A 22,643-nucleotide genomic window follows, 5' to 3' on the forward strand; every position below is an offset into this window, starting at 1 on the left:
TGAAATAAGGATGAATTTGTAATCTACTTAGAGTCCAATATTTGCCTACATGAAGTGGATCTAATGCACTTACTCATACAGATTAATTACACAAGTATTCCAGACTGAGTCCTCTAATTAACTACTTAAAAGTTTGTGTTGAAGGGATTGTTATATATCAAAACATCAAGTTAACCTTTAAAAATGTTTAGTGTGTCCACTATACAGTCACTCCTGATTACACTCCTACATTTTTTCCCTTCATACTCATTTTCAGATACTGATGTGAAGATTAGTCAAACACCAGACCCACCATCCGAGTTCGCATTATCTAAAGCCAGATAGCAGTTAACACCTTATTCCTGTAAATTAAACCACTGGACTTGTGAAATTATTTTATCCTGTCCAAAAAGCGTAAAAAGGCCTTCAACTTCAAGAACAGAGGTAACAAAGTGAGGCTATCCAAAAACTATTAATAAGCAGCAAGAAGAGGAAAGAGAGTTCAACTTACTCTTCATTGTTGAGTTTTTCATAGCAACATTCAGTGCTGCTGAAGTGTTAAAGGATACAGCTTCTGTAACTTGTGCTATTTTCAGAATAATTAAGTTTGGAAATTGAATTGTTTCTCTGCCTTCTATCTGCAAATTATTTATCTGTCTGTTTAGGGGACTTTAGTTATCTCTGTGTGCAAATAACACAACATTCCTTCATGAAATCTGTTTCCTTGTTAAACAGCCAAGCACAAAGAACTACTGGAGAGAGTTCACCTTGCTGTAAGAGAGTCAGTAGGAAAAAAATGGCTGCTTAATGTTTTTTCTAGAGTGAAACCCAAAATACCTTCTATAATACAGATGTAAAATTCAAAACACTGCATATTTTAAAACTAGATATTAAGGTGAAAGACGACCAGCTAGCATTGTCATATATTGGACCTTTAACACATTGGATGTGTTGCTCTTACAACATCTTAGCATCAAAATAAATCAAAAGCCAAACCAGAGTCCTAGAATCTCAGCCAAAATGAACAGCTCTGCCATGTTTAGAGACTGGGGAAATTTGGTACATAAGATTGAGAGGAAAAGTCCTCCAAAAATGGTACATTAAAAACCTCAGAAGTTACCATGTGGAAAGCTAAAATCACTGTTGTAGCACCATGCCCCTTCTCATCCTGGATTCTGAGCAAGGATCCTAAATGAGCTGCTGATGGCTGTAGTCTTCAGTGGCCAGGAGAAACCCCCCACCTAAGGTGAAACACACATAAAAGATTTGCCTTTCCCCCGCAAATTCCCTCCAGAAGAGTAATCCTTCCTAGCTGCATCTCCAGTTCTTCATCTGGTTTGCTTGCAGGATGTCACAAGAGCACCGACAACCTGAATTGGCTGTGGCTCCTTCTAGTGTTAAGAGGAGGTTCCAAGACACTGCAGTAGACCTTGGTTTTACACTTTATCTCCCAAAACACAGGGTGAAAGCCTCCTTTCTGAAGGAGACATGAAAACTAAAGCAGTCCTCACAGCTAGCAGCTCAGTGTGTGAAAACGGACAGTCAGTTGAACATTCCTGCTCAAAAAAAATGAATAAAAAACCTGAGAAGCCCAAGGTATCTCACAAAATGTACCTTTATTTATGCACTGAAAAATAGCCCCGTACTGCTCATCCCCTCCAGCACCAGTTATGTAAGGAAATTCACCACATAGTTTGAAGCATAGCCCTACCATCTGAAAATACCAGTGAATGGTGGGGAAGCAGAGGATACAGATAATGTTGATACTGAAATATAGTGATAAGGCAACAGATTATCCACACTACTCAAATCCAAGTTTGTTAGTTCCAGTCACCTTCCCTTCTTCCCAAAGACTACATAGTTCTCATTTGAAGACTGAAGTAGTTAATTTCATACATTGAAAGCGAAGCAATTTTAGAGAAGCTGATTTTTTGACAGAATTAGTATCTCCTGCAGGTAAATTTCAGGTAATTAACTTTCTTCACCATGAGGCTTAGAAGGTGCTTGGTTCTGAAATGCTAGGAGAGTTCATGGCATGGCCATTCATAAGGCTGTTACTGAAACTTGATTCCTTGAGCCAAAGGTAAATTCTTGCTGTAGTTGATTGTACTGGAAGAGAAACCAGTATTTAGAGACCAGACTTTATCACTGAGACAAATTATACAGTCCACTTGCTAAACACAAGGCTTCAGATTTCTATCACATGTATACAAAAGACTTCTGTAAGCAGTTTGTCTATTTCAAGTTATAAACTGACTTTACTCTGATTTTCAATATAGCAACTATATATAGGGAAAGACCACATTCCCCATTATCTCTTTCTTGATAGATCAAAGAGAAAGTAAAGTATCTTTCTCCATTTAATCTCTTAATAGGAGAATGTTCACACAGGAAAAATCAAAGCACAATTTCTCACATTCATAAGCCTCTGCATGGAAACCAAAGTTAGCACAGGTAAAGGCTAGGGAGGCCATCAGAGAGTGGGAATGGTCACCCACTACAGGCTGCCAGAAGATTTATGGATAGATACCAAATACATAGATAAATCACCCACCAGTGGCAACACTGGCCCCCTTACTGTGGTTGTCACTTCATGTATTCCCTGTCAAGTTTCAGTAATGTAATTTAATTTTTAACCGAGTTTAAAATCAGGTAAAAGAAAAAAAAAAGAGATTTTTTTTTTTCTTTTTGAGGAAGTGAATAAAGAAAGGTCTCTATCTAGACCCTTCAAATCACCTTCTACTAGGAACATAGATGTAAATTATTGCATAAAAAGGCAGTTACACTCATACATGGCTATCTCACATTTAGCATAGATAACCTCATGTAGATAACCTCCTGTAGTCAAGGATTTATGTTTTGAACTTTTGTGAGCCTATCTGTAATTTACATTTACTTGGAATTTAAAAAGTCTGTCTTACCAAGTAGACCGTCTCATATAAAGTTTCCATGAATCACTTCCAGATTCTCTTCCCCCACCAGTGTGCTTTTCACCACCTGTAGTAAAAAATTTCTAACTGAGAACTCAAAATTTTTTTGGAGAATGGGGATCTAGACTAACTCCAGCAAATGAGACATTTTATAAAAATTAATAGGAAAAACTACGCCTTTGTCTTTGTTCCATACCTGAAATAAATTATCAGAACACCACCACATACAACTCACGCAGCTAGCTCTCTCCTCATGCTTGATCCAAAAAGTATATGCCTGGAGTTGAAAGTTTTATCATGCTGGCACCAGAGGACCTTGTTTTAAAGATATTTTAACATGAGATGAGAGTACAAGAATGTGCTGGTTCTTGTACTGTTTAATGGTAAGGTGAATCTTTCTTCTTCCCTCCCCCCACCTCCTTCACTATATACAAAAAAGAGAAATAAAGGCAAAAATGTATTTAAAGACTTTCTCACAAAGATATTTTATGCTGTATTTTTTATATACACATGCAAACAACAAAAATCATAGAATGGTTTGGGTTGGAAGGTACCTGAAAGATCATCTAGTTCCAAATCCCCTGCCATGGTCTGGGATACCTTCCATTAGATCAGGTTACTCAAAGCCCTGTCCAACCTGGCCTTCAACACTTCCAAGGATGAGACATCCACAGCTTCTCTGGGCAACCTGTTCCAGTGCCTCACCACCCTCACAGTAAAGAACTTCTTCCTTATATCTAATCTAGATCTACCCTCTTTCAGTTTAAAGACATTACACCCCTTGTCCTATCACTACCCTCCCTGATAGAGAGTCCTTCTGCATCTTTCCTGTAGCCCCCTTTAAGTACTGTAAGGCCACTAGAAGGTCTTCCTGAAGCCTTCTCTTCTCCAGGCTGAATAACCCCAACTCTCAGCATGTCCTAAGGGAGGTGCTCCAGCCCCCTGATCATCTTCATGGCCATCCTCTGGACCTCCTTGAACAGGTCCATATCCTTCTTATGCTGGGGGCTCAGAGCTGGATGCAGTACTCCAGATGGGGTGTCACAAGAGTGGAGTAGAGGGTGAGAATCACCTCTCGCGACCTGCTGGCCACACTTCTCTTGCTGATGCCCAGGGTAGAGTTGGCTTTCTGGGCTGCAAGTGCACATTGCTGGCTCATAGTCAATTTTCCATCCACTAATACCCCCGAAGTCCTTCTCTGCACGAGTGCTCTCAATCCACTCATTGCCCAGCCTGTATTTGTGCTTGGAATTGCTCAAGACAGTTTTTAGTTAAAACCGGTTTAAATAGTTTTCCACTCAGCCACATCTCTAAACACATTCAGAACACACTTCTGAGTTACATTCCCTTGATGGAAGGGGGAAAAATGATACATGGAATATTTAAAAACCAACTACTGATATTTTTAAAAGCTGAAATCCAACTACCTCTGGTCAATTTCTGTCTTCTGCTAAAGCAGTGTAATTCAAACTTAACTTCACCGATTTCTTCAGATTTAGTAATTTAAATGGACTGATTAAAATATTGAAAAATAAGATGAGACCTAAATCATACTAGTTTTACAGTGGTAATGCTTTATTCTCTTCCAGAGTCATTAGAAATAAAAGTCCCCCCAGCTTCAAAAAAATGAAGCCTGAGAAATAATACCAAGTCATTAGACCTGATGCTAGAGGATTTCATCATTTAAAGGATAAAGAAAAAAGTATAAGTAACGTACCAAAAGCACCTCCAATCTCAGCCCCACTGGTTGGGATGTTGACATTCACGATGCCACAGTCAGATCCCTTTGGCCTACAAAGATAAGACACTATGGTTCCTCAGATCAGGAAGGGTTCCTTCCCTAAAATAAGGGCTATAAAATGCTCAACTAGCACTGTGCATAGGTTTACAAAAGACATGTAAGAAGACATTCTACTTGCTTCAGGAAGGTAGAAAAATAATTTAAATTATACCCAAGCCAGCGGAAAATCCTTCCCAAATCCTTGGTAAAGATACTGCTGGAAAGACCTTGTTTTACTTCATTATTCCAGGCAAAAACTTCCTCTTCCTCCTAAAAGGAGCATATGTCAGTGACTGAACCATGATCATTCAAATCAAAGCAGTTACAAAGGAGCACTGTGAAAAAAAACCCATACCACAGCCATAACACAAATATACTAAATGCCACTTGGCAAATACACGTGCACCAAGTCAGGGATAGGATACCTCTTACCACTGCACAAAACACACAACCTGCTTTTGAGCATGTTGACATGAACAGTAAAAATCTATTCCTGTACAGACTCAACTACAGTGCTCTCTTCACAGAAAATGCATAAATGTAGCTACACAGTAAGGTAAGCTATTACAGTGGATACCCCACAGTGCAAAACAACAGTTACCACTTCTGGAAGTGCCAGGACAATTACATGAACGTGACATACATCTGAAATCTCTCTCCTGGCTCCTGTTTTAGCATCCATGACACCTGACTAATCTCCCATTGTTACTTTACCTTAAATTTCAGCACATACAGTATGGGGGCAAATGTCTCAGTGTGGACAATCGGTGCATTATGAGGAAGGCCAGTCACAATGGTTGGTTCAACATAGTTTCCAGGACGATTTATAACCTTCAAAACACATAAAAGAAGAAACAACTGAGTAAGTTCAAACCAGATCCTGCTTAATAGTAGTGTAGGAAGGGAATCCTTCATGGTCTGATTGCTGTAGTTGTGACTACAGCACTCAGAAATGGAAGGTCAGATCATCTGAGTAGGTAACATATTTTACTCGTTTAAGTATTTAAAATACAGAAGCATAACTTAAGTCTACTAAGGAGGTAATCAAATCTCAAAGTCTAGCAGCTGACTTGTTTTCCTAAACCACTTCTTTTCTCCTACCTGTAAACTGATTAGTAAGCCAATTAGAACTTTAATGGTATTAGAATAAAGAAGGTGCCAGTGAGAGACAAGAATTCTCAGAACATCAAGTCCTTGAGAATTAAACATCTCATAAAATGAAGATGTGCGGGTGGCTCTCTTGAATCTTCAGTATCTCCTCAAGTTTGATACTGTGAATCCGGGACAGAACAGCAATTTTTCTTTGTTACGTGTTTGATATCCAGCATGTACATTGCTGTTTGTATTTTCATGATCATGTGCAATTAGGGAGTAGTGCAAGGAACAGTCAAAAACTCTCAAGGTGTTTCTTGGAGGAGAAGGTAGTTTCCAAGTAGACCCGTCTTTACCCTGCACAGGATTGCAATTCAAATATTCTCAGACTGACTAATGTAACATCCTGTAATGGCTCACAGGACAAACTGAGGTTCAATCTTGGCTTAAGACACCATGTTATTGAAATTTTTCCTAGAGAACTAAATGTAGCAGGGAGAATGAAGGTAAGTCACCTTTCCACCATAGACCACAGAGCCACCCTGTTGTTTTGCTTGTTCTACTGCATCAAGGAACATTTTCACTGCTTCTTTGGTATGAAGAGGCCCATACAGAGTGTCAGCTGAAAACAAAAGATTCAAAGATATACTTTCAGCAAAACTGTCTATGTTTGCAGATGTTCTTATCATGACATTTTAGGAGTAATTATTTAGTCTGTCCAAGATAAGCAGCATTAGCTGGATTCTTCATCTCCGTTTCAGAGTTTGCATTCTAAATGAAACCAGCTATCCCCACTCCCTGGTAAACTGCTTAAATTAGATAGCTTTGATTTATAATCTCTTTGGAATTTACACAGAAAGAAACAAACAGAAACTTGTCTCCTAAATCCCCGAGTTGGAAATAGATACTTACAATCCCATGGATCACCGATGCGGACCTGGGCATAGGCCTTAGAAAGCCTTGCCACCACCTCATCATGGATGCTTTCATGGAGGAACTAAACAAAAGATGATAAGAAGGCTGTGAGACAGCTCACCCTATGTAACTACTCCTAAAGTACTACTGCACTTTGAAGAGGGATGAATGAAGTGTGGAGACTGTTGCTCATATTCAGCAAATGCCAAAATTAAAAATGAACACATGAGCAAGGCCTTGAAACAGCACCAACATCATGAAATGAAGATTCAAAATCTTCACCATGAAGATTTAAAAGGAACAAAGAAACAAAAACCTGTTTTAATTTTACCCCATCTTCAGATCAATGGTATCACTGTATTCTATAAACTCTTCACTTAAGTGTTTTAGGACAAATACTTAAGTCATTTTTATTGCTACAATTTGAGGAATCACTGTACTTCCTATACACCCAAAGTTAACCCACATCAATTCTGATGAGAATTTACCAAATCAACCCAACTCTGAAAAGACTACACAGACACAGGTTGACATTATAAAACCTTTAAACTTGTTGAAAACAATTGGTTAAAAATTGAAGTAAGCAACACACACCCCCCCCCCTTGCTTTGCTGAAATCTAAACACTGCACCAGAATTTTTAGCAGGCAGAAGCAAAGAAGCTCTGACAATGAAAACAGAGAAATACAGGAAATAAGGTTAAGTTTTATTTTCCTGAGTTTTAGCACCAGATACATTTAAAAACACATATAAAGAAGTTCTTTAGAGCTGTAATTATAGTAGAATGACAAACCACCATTATTTTCCTATCATACTGATTTTTAACAAAGTAAAAATGTGTTTCAAAGATTATCTCTTGCTCTCCATAATACTAGGAATTATTATACATTTTATGAGCTACTTTGAATTAAGTTTAAATTCAGAGCTACCCAAATCAGACAATACACATTTACTTACCAGCCTTCTAGCAGTTGTGCACCTCTGACCTGCTGTTCCCACAGCAGCAAACAGAGCAGATGGGATGACTAAATTCAGATCTGCATCTTCAAACACTTAATAATTATAAAAACATCAGCATTATTGAAGTAAACAGGCAGTTTGCAGGACTTAACACACTAAACAATATAATAAACTGACAGGTTGGTCAAGATGCATTAGGAACAGTTGCCCTAGCACAGCACACTAAGGTATATAGAAACACCTCAAAACTCCTATTACTTTTACACCTGGAATTAGACACATGCAATTGGACATAAATGGAGGTCTGAACTACTGAAGACAGCCTCAGCCTCTTGTAATAAAGCTTATGAAGAACTTCAGCTTCATTTTAATTAAAGAAATTACAAGTAATTTCTTGCCGTTTCTTCACCTTGTTCTTCTCTCACTGAGAAGTCTAGCAGCATGAAGAAACAATGGTAAAGTGTATCCAGATTGCATGCAAAAAAAACGGAGCTAAAACACAGAGAGATACAATAATGTAAAATATAAATTAACTGAACAAATTAATCTGGCTAGAAAACATTGGGATGTTTAAAGCAAAGCTAGCATGTATAAGCCTCAAGGGATCCCCAAAATATCACTCAGCTTAACCAGTCTCATAGAATTCTCCTAAGTATCCAAAATTATTATTAAATGTAGGACAAAGTCCAACCAAACAATGTTTATGCCATCATTCAAACCCAATTCCAGAAAAAGCACGACTTCCACATGAAAAGGAAACAATTTTTTAAGTATAAAGCAGGTTTATGCACAGGATAAAAAAAAAAAAAGAGCTACCCAAATGTGATTTTCAAAAGAACTTAATATTCTAAAGAGGCAATTATATTTGTTCAGAATATAAGCAAGGTGAAACAGAAGGCTACATACAACACAACAGGACAGCAATTCAGGCATTTATCTAGCTTTCTGCTACATTGCTCAGCTTCACAGTATTTATGTTATATTTATCTGGGAACTAGATCATACTCTGAGTTACTTAAACCTGTAAAATGTGCTAATGAAATAAATACCTCCATGCTTTGCTTTCAAGTATCATAACTTTGCATATATGTACTTAAATTGTAAAATGCTAAAATCATGGTGTGCACAAGATTAAAACTATTCTAAAATCAATTTAGCATTGTCCACATCTCATTACTGAGGCTTACATTCCCTTTGTAACTTCAACAGTGAATATACATAAGGGCTTGAACTTTCATTTTTTATCTTAAAACACTACCCCTCCACAATACTGAAGATAGGAAAACCCAATATTCTACTACATACTTTTTAAACCCTCAGGAGGGGTGGGGGTGGGAAGAACAATTTGCTACAAACATTTGTATACGAACTACCAAATATCATCTATGGGACTAAATTTCTACAGTGCATATTACCAATAATGGCATTGTTTCCTCCCAGTTCCAGTAGACTTCGACCTAGCAAAAACACACAAAACAAGTTATGTCATGCGCACCTCTATTCACTGCAACTCATTCACTGAGGTTACCTCCAACGAGATCTAAGTTTCATTAAACATATTCTTCTGGATATACAAGAAGTTTTAGGCATCACAGTCAACTAATCCCTCTAGTCAAACCAGAAAATTACACCGAATACTACACCTATCACGTATTGTGAAGAAAGATACCTGAAGAGCAGTTATGGCAGAAAGAAGCTTAGAAAAAATAGGCAAAAATAGGACTGGAAAAGATGAAAACAGAAAAAGTTGCAACATGAACACTATAATGTAGACAAAGAGGAGGAGGTGCTACAGGGATCAAAACCCACACATAGAAATTAACTAGGCTTATTTATTTCTCTGGCAACTATTTTAACTCCAATCTGAGAGAATGAATCATCATCTACTTCTGGGTGAATGCTTGCACTGTTCTGATTTTTTTTTTTTTTACATTCCTGTGAACTTGAAATGTATAAAATGAGAAAATCCTGTTCACAAAGTTTTCTGTTTAAAACTAAAAAGTTAGAATCCAGAAGCTATACATGGACTCATGCCTGCACACTTTTAAATACATGCAACAAAACCAGCACCTCAAAAATCGTAACTTTTCTCCTGTTATCTATAAAGAGTAAAAAGTGGGGAGGCATTTCTTCATGAATGCATTGCCAAAAGACCATAGGTTCTGGCTGTTCATCTCGACAAACTCCATGCAATTATATTCAAGGACACCCCCCTAAATTAACTGTAGGACCATGGATTTGTGGATGTGCCCTGGAAAAAATGCTGAGCTGTAACAGAATTAACTGAAAAACACAGTACCTAGCTCTGAGCAGTTTCAACACCCTATGTCCACCAAGTTAAGGAAAAAAACCAAAAAACAGGTGACAAGGTAAGTGAAACAAGCTGTTATTTTAAAATCCTGAAATGGAGGAGACCCCAAACACTCACCAAATCTCTCCTGAACCATAAGCGCTACTTGCTTGCCCACTTTTGTGCTGCCAGTGAAGGACAACAGGTCCATTCTCTCATCTCTTGCCATTGCTGTCCTGCACAATGGGAGACACACCACCATGTTCAATAGAAAAGCAGTTGGAAAAGCTGCTTGTACCTTCCACATAAACCAACTTCAACCAGGGAGATCTTTTAAAGTCAAGAGGCACTTCTCTGAAAACATCAGGTAAGCGACTGAGCAGACGGCAGGAAAGCTTCTTCTTAGTCAGAAAAGAGGAACAAGGCTGTTTCCCTCCCACTTTTCAGCCCATAAGAGCATCACCTGTACTAATTCTGAAATTTAATCTGAAGTACGTAGTGAGATCAGCTCCAATTGTTACGTTCTCTAAAAAAGTATACATGCCTGTGACTTTTTTAATGCTTACCATCTATTTTGTCTTCTCTTGAAACGCTCAAAAGATACATCTGAATATACATTTGTACTGGCAATTTCCACATTGTAAAAATCAATCAAAACAATTTGATCGGTACAGCTTCCAAGCACAGGTATGCATTTATGAGCAAGTGCAGAGTCCTATGTGAGCATGGAAAATGGGGAAGTATTCTCCTCCATGAGTGGTCCAAAAGGCCAATGGACTAGAAATGGAAAACTCTTAAGAACATGGTGAGTGGAATTTAGTATTAGCTGTATTCTTTGCCTGTAAGCATACGCAGAAGTAGAACATATTAGTCATATCTCTTCGTTAAATACCTGCTAAGTTATTTTCTAGCAGTTGATCTCACAACAGCAAGTAGAAATTATGCTTTCAGCCAGGTCAGAGTTACATATAGTTGATAAAAATGATGGCAACAGGTACGTTTACATACGGCAAACTCCTGGAGATCAGAATAACTTTACAAGTATTACCTCAAATAATATAGTTTACCCTCTATACATCTTCACAAAACACAAGAAAAGTTACCGACCCAACATCTGCTCCACCACAAACCAAAGAACAGACAGCTCCAGGCACTCTGTTATCCTCCAAGACTTTGGCAATTATCCTAGAATCAAAGGAATAAGAATTTCAGAGATTTCTGACAGGTGCATGTAACAGGGAATGAACCATTAAAACCATCTGACCATACACATGAAGAAGATACAGATTTTTAAAAAGCAGCAGTCTTGCAGTTAATTGGCACGTAGTTTGCACAATACAAAACACACTTCTCTCATCAAGGACTTTGGTGTTACAATCATAGCTCATACAGAAGACCCTATATGCATCCACACAACTGGCACAGACAAGCACTGGATCAGTGTGTAAAAAGCTTGGGCATACAGTCTTTCACCATTAGAAAGAGACGTTTATATAACTTCATGGAGCTATATAAAATAGTCATAAGTAGTTTGGGGCTCTCAGAAATTAATATTAAAGCTACAAGACTTACTAATTAGTTATTTTTTAAAGACCTATTTATAGTTAGCATTTAAAAATAAATGTTATTTGTAGCACACAACACACTAGTATTTAAAATGCTAATATATCAAGTGAAATAACAATAACACTAGAGTAAGTATCACCATGATGTTTACTCTTTGGGCTTCTTTTCCTTTTTATCAATGAGTTTTGAACCCTTGAAAGCTAAGGTATTAGTAGGTTTGGACAACAAAGATTGGGTGAAGGTATCTTCAGGATATAGGTCTACACAGCCAGCCAGAAGAATTTGCCAAGAAACTTGGTGCTGGTGTTGGACTGAGACTCTTAAAAAAAGAGATGATTCTGAAACATGAGTGCATGATTGAGGGAAGCTGAATATTGTGAGCAATTCGTCTTCGACAAGGAAGCAAACCACACAGCTAGCCTTAATTCAGCAGAAGCACAGCCCTTGTCCCAGAAAAAACTGTCCAACTGTATAGGCAACATCATGTATACACTGTAACTTCTTAAGTAACAAGAAGAAAGTAGTTCTGACCACTAAGCACTACCTTCAAACAGAAAATAATTTGTTTACAAAGCAAAACAGAAAGCAAAGAAACCAGAACTCACTTTGTAACAGCAACACTAATGAGGGATGTTGTAGGAGCACCCTTCCTAAAAATAAATTTAAAAAAAGAAAAAAAAAGACATTTTCTTTTCAATTCTTTGAAAATAAGAAATAATTCAAATAGGCACTTTTTATGGTATCTGAAACACAGCACACTTTGATCAGGCTGGTTTTCAGGTGCATATTGAGCATTTCTTTCCACAGCTGAACATTCAGAGGCCCTGATGAAATCCACACGAACAAGACCTATGCCAGACATTAGAATGAAGCAGGAAGATGAAAGCGAAGCAGGAGCTGGGAAAGGAAGTAAAGCTACTTATTTAGACTTAATTGTAGCTGTACCAATTTGAAATATTAACTGTCCACTACCACTGCTGCAAAACCTCAAACTGGATTCTTTATTAACATGCCACCTGGCTAAGTCCTGGACAAGCGTGAATCTTAATACCTCATAAAAGACATTACCACAAAATAAAACAAAGTTCTTCGGCTATACGTGAACCTGAAAATAAATATATATTAAGCCTACAAGAGATAGAATCAAATATATAGAAACCCCAAACATTTGATAGCAATTTCATGACTGAGATAACAGCTCTCTGATTTTAATACACTGTTAGCAAATTGGAGTGGTATATCTTACCAGAGGCAAGCGTTTCCACAGATCATTGCAATTGCACTGTTCCACCCATAAACCGCTACAGGGAAGTTAAAGGCTGTGATGATACCTACTAACCCAACGGGATTCCACTGCTCTATAAGGGCATGGCCAGGTCCTGAAAGCAAAGACACAAGGTAATGCAATCTGCATGCATTCAATGTTTTTTAAAAAGGAAACCATGTGAGCAAGGGGCCTAGCATTACTTCTCCATCTATCAGAAAATTAGCTTGTGGAAAGCTGTTTTATATGTACTCTGCAGCTTACTAGAACAAGGTTAGCTAGATTGTGGAAAAACCTAGTAACATGACATCATGAAGTTTTACTGTTTTAACTATTCAGTTAACAGAACGGTGATTATTTGTTAAACAATAACTGATAAAAAGATTTCTCATTTCTAATTACATTGCTGAACTTTTTACATACTTTCCTCTAGCACCTTTATTAACAAAGAAATCAAAGAGAATCTAATGCTTCAAAAAGAGCAGAGAAAAATCTACAGCCTCTCGTTACACACACCTATCAGGCTAGATACTTCATTAGCTGGCACTACTGCCTACCAGCACATCTATTCCTAGACAACATGCTGCCTAAATAATTCACAGTACAGAGATTTTGCTGCACTAAATCACTGCATATCTAAGATACATCTCCTTATTTTCATTTACACAAAAAACCCCAAATAACCAACATACATACACACATACTTACTTTCTGAAGGCAAAATAGGTCCACCAATCATCCGAGACAAACCAACAGCATAGTCACAGACATCAACATACTCCTGCACTTCCCCAACACCCTCAACAAAAATCTTTCCCATTTCCAAAGAGACCTGAAAAAATTAAGAGCAAGACAAAATTATTTTTTAAAAAATTCTCTTGCATCTTCAATACATAATGTCAGGTATTATCTGTACACCAAGTAAGATTCAATACACATTTTTTTCATTAGAAGAGATTCACCTCTTCCAACTTATTTACAGCTTAAAGAAAGAACAGAATAGACAACTAGACAGCAGTCACACTGCCATACAACAACTCATAAACTGAGAAAATTAATAATTACTGAAAGGAATATCCAACAGCAATGAGGTTCACAAATTTAACAAAATCAACAAAACACTGAATTTGAATGAATGTGAAACATTTGAATTTTATCCAGGATGTTTGCATACATTGTGTACTAGTCATGGAATAAATTGGAAGAGAGGGATTACTCTGCTCCAGCAAATGAAAATGGTCATTTGCATGTTTCATGAGCAAACTACTCATGTTACAACATCTCAAAGTGAGTTTGAGAGATTCCATTTTCAGACACTGCTGAAAATGTCTACACATCTTTAGTATTTTAGTAAATTGGGATGTTTAGGATCTTTTTTTTTTTTCCAGCTGAAGTCAATCCTAAACTATGTTCTTCAGTTAAAAGCATACTAGATGTACACAGCAGATGTACAGATGATCAATAAGAATAAGCTGGTACTTGAAGATGTTTTCCTCCAAAAGTGAGAAAATATACTAACTTAAGACTTGAGAAGTCACCATTTACCTCCACTTAATTTCACAGTCATGCTCTTATATCTATAGGCATGATTGTCATGCAGATATCACCTACTGCTTCAGACTAGTGATTGTACTTCAAAAAAGCTGTTAAATGAGGAATCAGGTTCAAAGAATTACCAAAAGATTTCACTCTCTATGCAAAAGTTAAAATAAAGGTAACTAAGTGCATTTCTAGGTATTTCTGTGACACCTGTGGTCATCTCAAGACAGAAGGAATAGCCCCTATCTGTGACCAGAAACAGAGAGGCATCAGACATATTTACCAAGACACACACCAGTGAGTCTGTAAGTGCAGCAGAGATACATCTGGACATTTGACAAGGACTTTCTGAAGTGATGCTGGAAATTTCCAAGGGCATTATCAAAACCTGAGTTGCCATACTGTTCCCTTTTACATATCCTAATGCCAGGAAAAGTACTAAAAACTGGATACCTACTGCACAAATTTTACCCTGAAGTTCACGCCCTATCCTGGAAGAGCTGAACAGATATTACCTGTTTGCAAAAGCTAGAAAAATGCTCTGGCAACAAGCAACAAGTTTTGTCCAAGGAACACGTAGCAAACTTCTGCCTATCAACGTTCACCAGGGAAGCTGTACCAGTTTTGAATAAAAAAGTACATTAGCACTCTAATTCCACCACAGAAACTCTGCTTAGGAGACAATATCAAAGGAAAAAGGAGAACAAAGTTTTGTAGGTTAACACTATGGGCTTGACTACACACAGAGTTATTCACTGACAGATGTTTCTGAATAGCAGCACACATAGTTAAGCCCTGTAAGAGGAAAATGGGAAGTTCCCCACTTTTCTTCCTTTCTACCCCAGCAACTAGCAAGTGTTTTAAAGACGCAGTACTTCAACCTTTATGTCCTGCACAGCACTACAAGAAAATCTCATTAAGACCATCTCACCTTCTGAAGCCACACACCTCTGCATGTCAGTTCACAAAATCCTGCAGATCACCAGAAAGTGCCCACGGTTAAAAGCTCTGTACTAGAGGAAGGTCTTTGTCAGGATACTTTTAGTATCGGACAGTTACCTATCTGACAGGCAAGTGAGAAAACAGCAGGACAACCACTGTAAAGGCTGAGCGCTCTCTAAGAAGGAAGTGTTAATGGCTCAGGAGCAAGCGGTCCCCAGGTGCTCTAAGAGAAGCCGACGCCAGAGAAGACCACTCTGGCTGAACAGGGAGCTTTGGCTGTGTACTGGGTCTGGCTGAACTGGAATTGGTTTTCCCCTATAGCAGCTCTCACGATGCTGTATTTTATGCTGGGAGCTGGCAGGGTGTTGATAGCACCCTGGTGTTGTGGCTGCTGCTGAGCAGTGCTTACACAGCACCAAGGCTCTTTCCGACATTTTCCCCAGTGGGAGAGGGTGGGCAAGATCTTAGGAGGGGACACAGCCAGGACAGCTGACCCGAACCGACCAAAGGGATATTCCAGACCATGTGACATCTGCTCAGTATAAAGCTGGGAGAAAGGAGGAAAGGGGTGGGGTCACCCTTGGTCCTACGCGTGTTGGAGCCCTGTTGGAGAACGGCTTGCAGAGAGCAAGGCCATGGGTCTCTGCAGGAGCTGATTGCAGCCATATGAGGTAAACAAAGGAAAAAACCCAGGGTACAGTTATGCTAACAAAGGACTGTTATGTTAACAAAGAGAGAAACTGAGGTACGCAATGGCCTTGAGTGTGATGGTAAACAACCTTGGGAAAGAGGGCAGGCCAGAAGAAGGAAGATGATGTGACATGCCTGAAGTGCTGCAGGGGGTTGGGATATTATAATGTAGCCTTTTACATGTATCCAATAGATTTGTGAGTAGTATGCATGATTACTGTCGAGTGCTTATATAAGGTGTGATTTCTTTCAATAAAGTTGAAGCTTGCTCTATCATTCACATTGAATCGACTGCTTGCTTCCTCCGCCCGCCGCAGAGCCCTGCTTCCTGAGAAGGCCCGACAGCGCCTCTTCATGGGAACTAGAGAATAAATCTGTTTGCTTTTGCTTCCACGCATGGACCTTTGCTTCATTTTGCTTATATTAAAACTGCTTTTGTTTCACCCACAAGGGTTAGTTTATCTTCTTTCCCCTCTTTAACCTGTTGAGAAAACAAGGGGAAAGGCCAGGGGGGAAAAGTGATAGAGCGACTTCATGGATACCTGGCATTTAGCCAGAGTCAAACCATCACAGGCTGCAACTCAGGGAGAAAAGGAGAGTTTACGGCCTTTGGAAAAAGGGGCTAGACACTCACAAGGATTACAAAGAGGCAGTGAGGCTATGCAGGGTGGAAATCAGAAGGGATAAAGCCCAGCTGGAAATTAATCTGGCCTCAGCAGTCAAGGATAACAAGAAATGTTTCTGTATGTCAGTAGCAAAAGAAAGACCAGGGAGAGCCTCCATCCCCTGCTAGATGCAGGAGGAAACACGGTAACAAGTGATAAGGAGAAGGCTGAGGTGCCTTCTTTTCCTCAGTCTTTAATAATAAGACCAGCTGTACTGAGGGAATCCAGCCTCCACAGCCAGAAGACAGAGACTGGGTGAATGACCCCCCCCACAATCCAGGAGACAATCCATAACTGACTGCATCACAAATACACACACAAGTCTATGGGACCAGATGGGATACACCCGAGGGTGCTGAAGGAGCTGGCTGGGGTGCTCGCCAAGCCGCTTTCCATCATTTACCAGCAGTCCTGGCTGACTGGGGAGGTCCCAACAGACTGGAAATTGACCAATGTGACTCCCATCTATAAGAAGGGTCGGAAGGATGATCTGGGAAATTACAGGCCTGTCAGCTTGAGTTCAGTGCCCGGGAAGCTGATGGAGCAGCTCATCCTGAGTACCATCACACAACACATGGGGGACAACCAGATGCTCAGACCCAGTCAGCATGGGTTTATGAAAGGCAGGTCCTGCCTGACAGACCTGATCTCCTTCTATGACAGGGTGACCTGCTTATTGGATGAGGGAAAGGCTGTGGATGTAATTTACCTTGACTTTAGCAAGACCTTTGACACTGCTTCCCACAGCATTTTCCTGGCGAAACTGGCTGCTTGAAGCTTGGACAAACTCTTTACTGGGTAAAAAAGTGGATGGATGGCCAGGCCCAAAGAGTTGTGGTGAAGGGAGTTAAAACCAGTTGGTGGCCGGTCACGAGTGGTGTCCCCCGGGGCTCAGTTTTGGGGTCACTCCTGTTTAACATCTTTATTGATGATCTAGACAAGGGGATCGAGTGCACCCTCAGTCAGTTTGCAGATGACACCAGGTTGGGTGGGAGTGTTGATCTGCTCGAGGGTAGGGAGGCTCTGCAGAGAGACCTGGACAGGCTGGAGCCATGGGCTGAGGCCAACTGGAGGAGTTTCCATAAGGCCAAATGCCGGGGGCTGCCCTTGGGCCACAACAACCCCCAGCAGCGCTACAGGCTTGGGGAGGAGTGGCTGGAGAGCTGCCAGTCAGAGAGGGACCTGGGGGTGTTGATTGACAGCCGGCTGAACAGGAGCCAGCAGTGTACCCAGGTGGCCAAGAAGGCCAATGGCATCCTGGCTTGTGTCAGCAATAGCATGGCCAGCAGGGACAGGGAAGGGATCTGACCCCTGTACTCGGCACTGGTGAGGCCGCACCTCGATTCCTGTGTTCAGTTTTGGGCCCCTCACTGCAAAAAGGACACTGAATGACTCGAGCGTGTCCAGAGAAGGGCAACGAAGCTGGTGCAGGGTCTGGAGCACAGGTCATACGGGGAGCGGCTGAGGGAACTGGGGTGTTTAGTCTGGAGAAGAGGAGGCTGAGAGAAAGGAAGGAAAGGAAGCTGCAGAAAGCTGGGGATGAGTCTCTTTAACCAAGTAACAAGCGATAGGACAAGAGGGAATGGCCTCAAGTTGCACCAGGGAAGGTTTAGACTGGATATTAGGCAGCATTTCTTTCCAGAAGGGGTTGTTGGGTGTTGGAATGTTCTGCCCAGGGAGGTGGTGGAGTCCCCATCCCTGGAGGTGTTTATGAGTCGGGGTGACATAGCACTGAGGGATATGGTGTAGTTGAGGATGGTCAGTGTTAGGTCAATGGTTGGACTAGGTGATCTTCAAGGTCCTTTCCAACCTAGACGATTCTGTAATTCTGTGACCCAGAATGAATTAACACTTTATTTTCCTATTATATATTATCATTTTCAGCACAGGATGCCAGAATGGAAACTTACCTTTTTTTTCTTTCTGTTTTACCTTTTTTAATTTAAAACTTATTTAGGAAAGCTAATAGGACTAACAGCATTTTAGCAATTAAGCTTATTATTGGAGAGTGGTAAGTTAAAACTAAGAAAATCATTTTGACACACCCCTTCCCCCACAAAGTTATACTGCTTCTTAAAACACTTACCAAGCTTCCTAGAGCTTTGATTTTTTGTCTCAGGGCATCACCAATCTGTCTCACTATTTCTCCACGCTTAGGTGCAGGGATCTAGTCAAAACAAAAGAAAACAGAAGAATCTATTTGAGATTGAACATCTGTGACTTCTGCTGCATATATATTGCTAGTCTTCTGCCCTTGCAGTAAGAAATCACTGATTGCTCTGCTTTTCCCCCTATATTCCCAAATCATCGTTACTCATCCATTTTTATTATGTACTCTGTTTTACAAGAAACTGTTTCCTGCCCCACAGAGACTGGTAACACGTCATTTTTGTCTGTTCAAAACTTCAGTTCCACTAAATATTGTCAAAAGCATTCAGATTATTAGTTCCTCTACTTCTGTTCAGCTACAATATCCACAAAGCCCCCAAACAATCTGCTGCACCTCAAGAAACAAGGATTTTTTATAACAGCACACTTACTGGTTTCTGAGCTTTTGAAGTATACTTAATTTATACATTTTCAAACTTTTTTTCAGTGTGACAGTGGCTGCTGACATTTATTTTGTTAGCAGATGCTGAGACACACAGAAGCCTCAATCATGGAAAAATTTAAGCCATATACCAAGTATTAATAAATTTTTTTTTAATGTGGTATCAGTATGTTAAGATAAGAATCAGCAGCCACAATACTCACGCAACAGGATTTACAGGATTAGAAGCTGCTGCTGAACAGTAGTTCTCTGGGAAGTGAGGAATGAGGAATACATAAACCATGCAAACATCTCTTTACAGAAAAAAATCTTTCAGACAAGACAACGAACAACAAAATTCACAAACCAGAAATAGCTTTGAGATGAGGCTTTAAAGCATTTGAACTGTTGATTCTTTGTCATCTGTCAGAATGCTTTTATATTATTTTCAAACACATTAGGAGTGGGCATGGACTCAACCACCATTATATTCACAAATTGTAACAAAAGAACATATACTAACATCCTGAGGAAGCCCCTGCGCTTGTCCTGAACTTTGTTCTCTTCATGCAAGGCAAACTACTTTGCTGGATAAAATACAGAATGCCCAATACTTTACGAAATTCAGGTTTCATCTTGTATCAAAGAACCGAAGATAAAAACCAAGCCTGGCAGGGCCAGCAAGAGAACGGGTGCTGGCTTGACATAGCTTGTGCAGGTACACTGAGAACTACAGCTTGCTAAGGAAAAATAGATATTGTCTGACACAGCAAAGTAACACTAAAGTTTTGGAACAACATAGCTGTTTTGTGAAATACCAGGACAGCTGCTGAACAGAAAAAGAACACTCAAAACCAGCAGTCTTCCTCACCCCATGAGAAGATGTTTATTGGCGCAAGTTATCCAAACATTCTGCAGAGCTCTGAAGGAGAAAGCAAGCGGCAACAGGAAGTTAAACAGACCCACAGGAATAATTTCCATGCTACAATGTTTCTGAACTTCAGAAGACCTGTTGGCAATGGCTGGAAAGCACAAACCTGGCTAAATTTGCCAGGCTTTTCAAAACAAACATTTTCCACAAGTCAATGTCCTGATCTTTGTACCTCAATGGTAACTTGCCCAAGTCATCTGGATTTGTTTCTTGAGGTCCTCAATGCAGATTTTTGCTTTAATCCAACATACACAATATGAACATGATTTTACACCTCCACCTGACAGGGCAATTTAATGTCTTTACCCGCCAGAGATACGTTATAAAAGAGAAGCCTCTGTTAACTTACATCAGCCCAGACCTTCCATGCTTCTTTAGCCTTCTTTACTGTTTCTTCATAATCCTCCAAACTAGCCTACATGAAACAGTATGTCAAAGAAAAAGTTAGGAAAACCAAACCCCCAAAACAAATGCCACAGAAAAGCTTCTGCATCCAACTCAAGCCATTTCTTGTGGATAGTACTGCAGTACAGAACACCGCCTTCACAGGAAGTTTATATCCTGTTCCAATTATGGCATGTTAGGTTGCTTGAAATTACTGTTAAAGAGAAACACATGTGCTGCTTAAACAAAACAAACCACAAGCAGAAATATTCCTTTAGATGACAAAGGATGCTCCATAAAGAATAGTTGTGAGGGAGGCATTTATCATATATTCACATATTTTATCTTAGATGCTACTAGTATAAGCAATATTAAACAAAGGCTGTGAGGACTGTCCTACTCTACCAGCCTCACTGGACATCAAGGTCTAATCGAATTCTAATATACAAAAGGAGCAGTTTAGCGTCATAGCACTGTTCTCACACTAAAAAGTTTCACGAATTTACCACGTGAATGCCACGTTGCTGTTCTTCATACCTCCCTCTGGCCATTCAGCTCCACTTAACAGGGAAGGCGCACAGCCTGTGTTTTTTCCCAGAAAAGCCACAGGCTTGTTTTCAGCAGAGGACCCAAGCTGCGACGAGCCCCACCAACGGCCTGTGGATTCCACATCCCCCAGACCCCTGCCGTCACTCACCCCGGCGGGTCCGTGCCCTCCGCGAACCGAGTCGAGAGGGGGCGCGGCAGCTCCCAAACTAAGGCCCAAACACCCCTCAGTCCGCCCAGGGGCCCGGAAAGCTCCTCTCTTCCCAGCAGCCGCGGGGTCCCTGCCCCCCGAGCTGCCCTGCCCGGCCGAGGCGCGCTTACCTGCCGGACGCTGGCTATGGGCTCGTTGTTGGCGGGGCAGTACGTCGTCACCACCTAGAGCAGGAGGGGGGTATGAGCAGCGGGGCCGCACTCGCCCTTTTACCCAGCGGAGGGGGCGCGACGCCGAGGGCCCCGCCGAAGCGCAGCCGCGACGCGGCACACCGCCTCGTGGAACCCTTCCCCCCGGGCCCGGTTCCTACGGGACCGCTCCCAGCCCCAGGCCGTGTCGCCGCCCGCACCTCGCCGCCGCCGCCCCAGCGCCCGTTGTAGACGCCGGGGTTCTCCTCCTGCAGGCCCAGCTCCCGCAGCCAGGCGTAGCGCGGCTGGTTGACCAGCAGCGTAGACATGGCGGCTGCCGGAGCCCCGGCCCACAGCGGCAGCAGCGCGGCGGCAGCGCGGCGCGCCCCCAGCATCGCCAGCGGCAGCACCGGGTGCGGGCGCAGGCGGGGCGAGCGGCACGCGGCAATGGCCGCCCCGCGCCCGCCCCCCCGCCGACGGCGCCGATTGGCGGGGGCCCGGTGCCGCCCCGCCCCGCCCCGCCCCTCCAGCACACCGCCTTCCGGCCCCGCCCCCCACCGCCCTCTGCTTCCCCGCCTGCCCGCCCGGTCTATGCCTGCCCGGTCTTTGCCTGCCTGCCTGCCTGCCTGCCTGCCCGGCCTCTGCCTGCCCACCTGCCTGGCCTCTGCCTGCCCACCTGCCTGGCCTCTGCCTGCCCGCCTGCCTGGCCGGCCTGCCCGCCTGGCCTCTGCCCGCCTGCCTGCCCGCCCTAGGTGGAGGCAAATAGAGTAGAGCCCAGCCCATGCAGAGTCCCAAACCACCCCCATTCCAGGTCCCCCTTACGGACCAACACGCAACCCGAGAGTGTGGGGGCCGCAGAGTCCCCCCGTCAGGTATTTCTAATTCCGGGGGAAAGTATGAGCACACAGGCAACAAAACAGGGAAAAAACTGTAGCTATCCTTATTCAACAAAGGAGTAATAATAATATACAAGAGTGTTCATTGCCCTTCCTACTCTTTAATACTGTGCCTGAATCTCAATGAAAAGAAGTGCCTTCGGCTTTTAGGACAGCCAGTTATCCACGCTCCAGTGTTAGTGATTTTACAATCTTTTTATTTCTTTTTTTCTTGTATACATGACTAGCACACTTACCTCGCTTCATATGCCCTCATCCTGCAAAACTGCAAGTGATTTTTATCACGTATTTTTGAACCATATTTCCTTTAAAGGGGCTTTAGAAACATAGATGACTTATTGTGATCGCAAAATACTGTTTGTTTTCTGGAATGCAGTATTTCTGAATGACCAAACCAATTAGGTGT

The 22,643-nt window shown here is 41.4% G+C and overlaps 1 protein-coding gene across 2 annotated transcripts; it reads right to left on the reverse strand.

Moving 5' to 3' along the window:
- Positions 1–1,576: 1,576 nt before the first annotated feature.
- Positions 1,577–21,784, reverse strand: ALDH7A1 (aldehyde dehydrogenase 7 family member A1). Of its 2 annotated transcripts, XM_074931465.1 has the most exons (18): positions 21,563–21,782; positions 21,324–21,377; positions 20,422–20,487; positions 18,698–18,778; positions 13,484–13,607; positions 12,758–12,890; positions 12,117–12,161; positions 11,053–11,130; positions 10,084–10,181; positions 9,071–9,112; positions 7,653–7,747; positions 6,694–6,778; positions 6,297–6,403; positions 5,404–5,520; positions 4,862–4,959; positions 4,627–4,700; positions 2,901–2,976; positions 1,577–2,088 (listed from the first exon to the last, which is right to left on the reverse strand). In XM_074931465.1, the coding sequence occupies exons 1-18, from the start codon at positions 21,734–21,736 to the stop codon at positions 2,034–2,036; spliced, it is 1,602 nt and encodes a 533-aa protein (XP_074787566.1). In that variant the 5' UTR covers positions 21,737–21,782; the 3' UTR covers positions 1,577–2,033. The 2 variants fall into 2 exon arrangements, with proteins under 2 accessions (XP_074787566.1, XP_074787568.1); XM_074931467.1 differs by lacking the exons at positions 6,297–6,403; positions 6,694–6,778 and having other exon boundaries at positions 21,563–21,784.
- Between the last annotated feature and the right edge of the window lie 859 nt (positions 21,785–22,643).

This window comes from Athene noctua, chromosome Z, assembly GCF_965140245.1.
Source record: "Athene noctua chromosome Z, bAthNoc1.hap1.1, whole genome shotgun sequence".
In the NCBI taxonomy this organism is placed as follows: domain Eukaryota; kingdom Metazoa; phylum Chordata; class Aves; order Strigiformes; family Strigidae; genus Athene; species Athene noctua.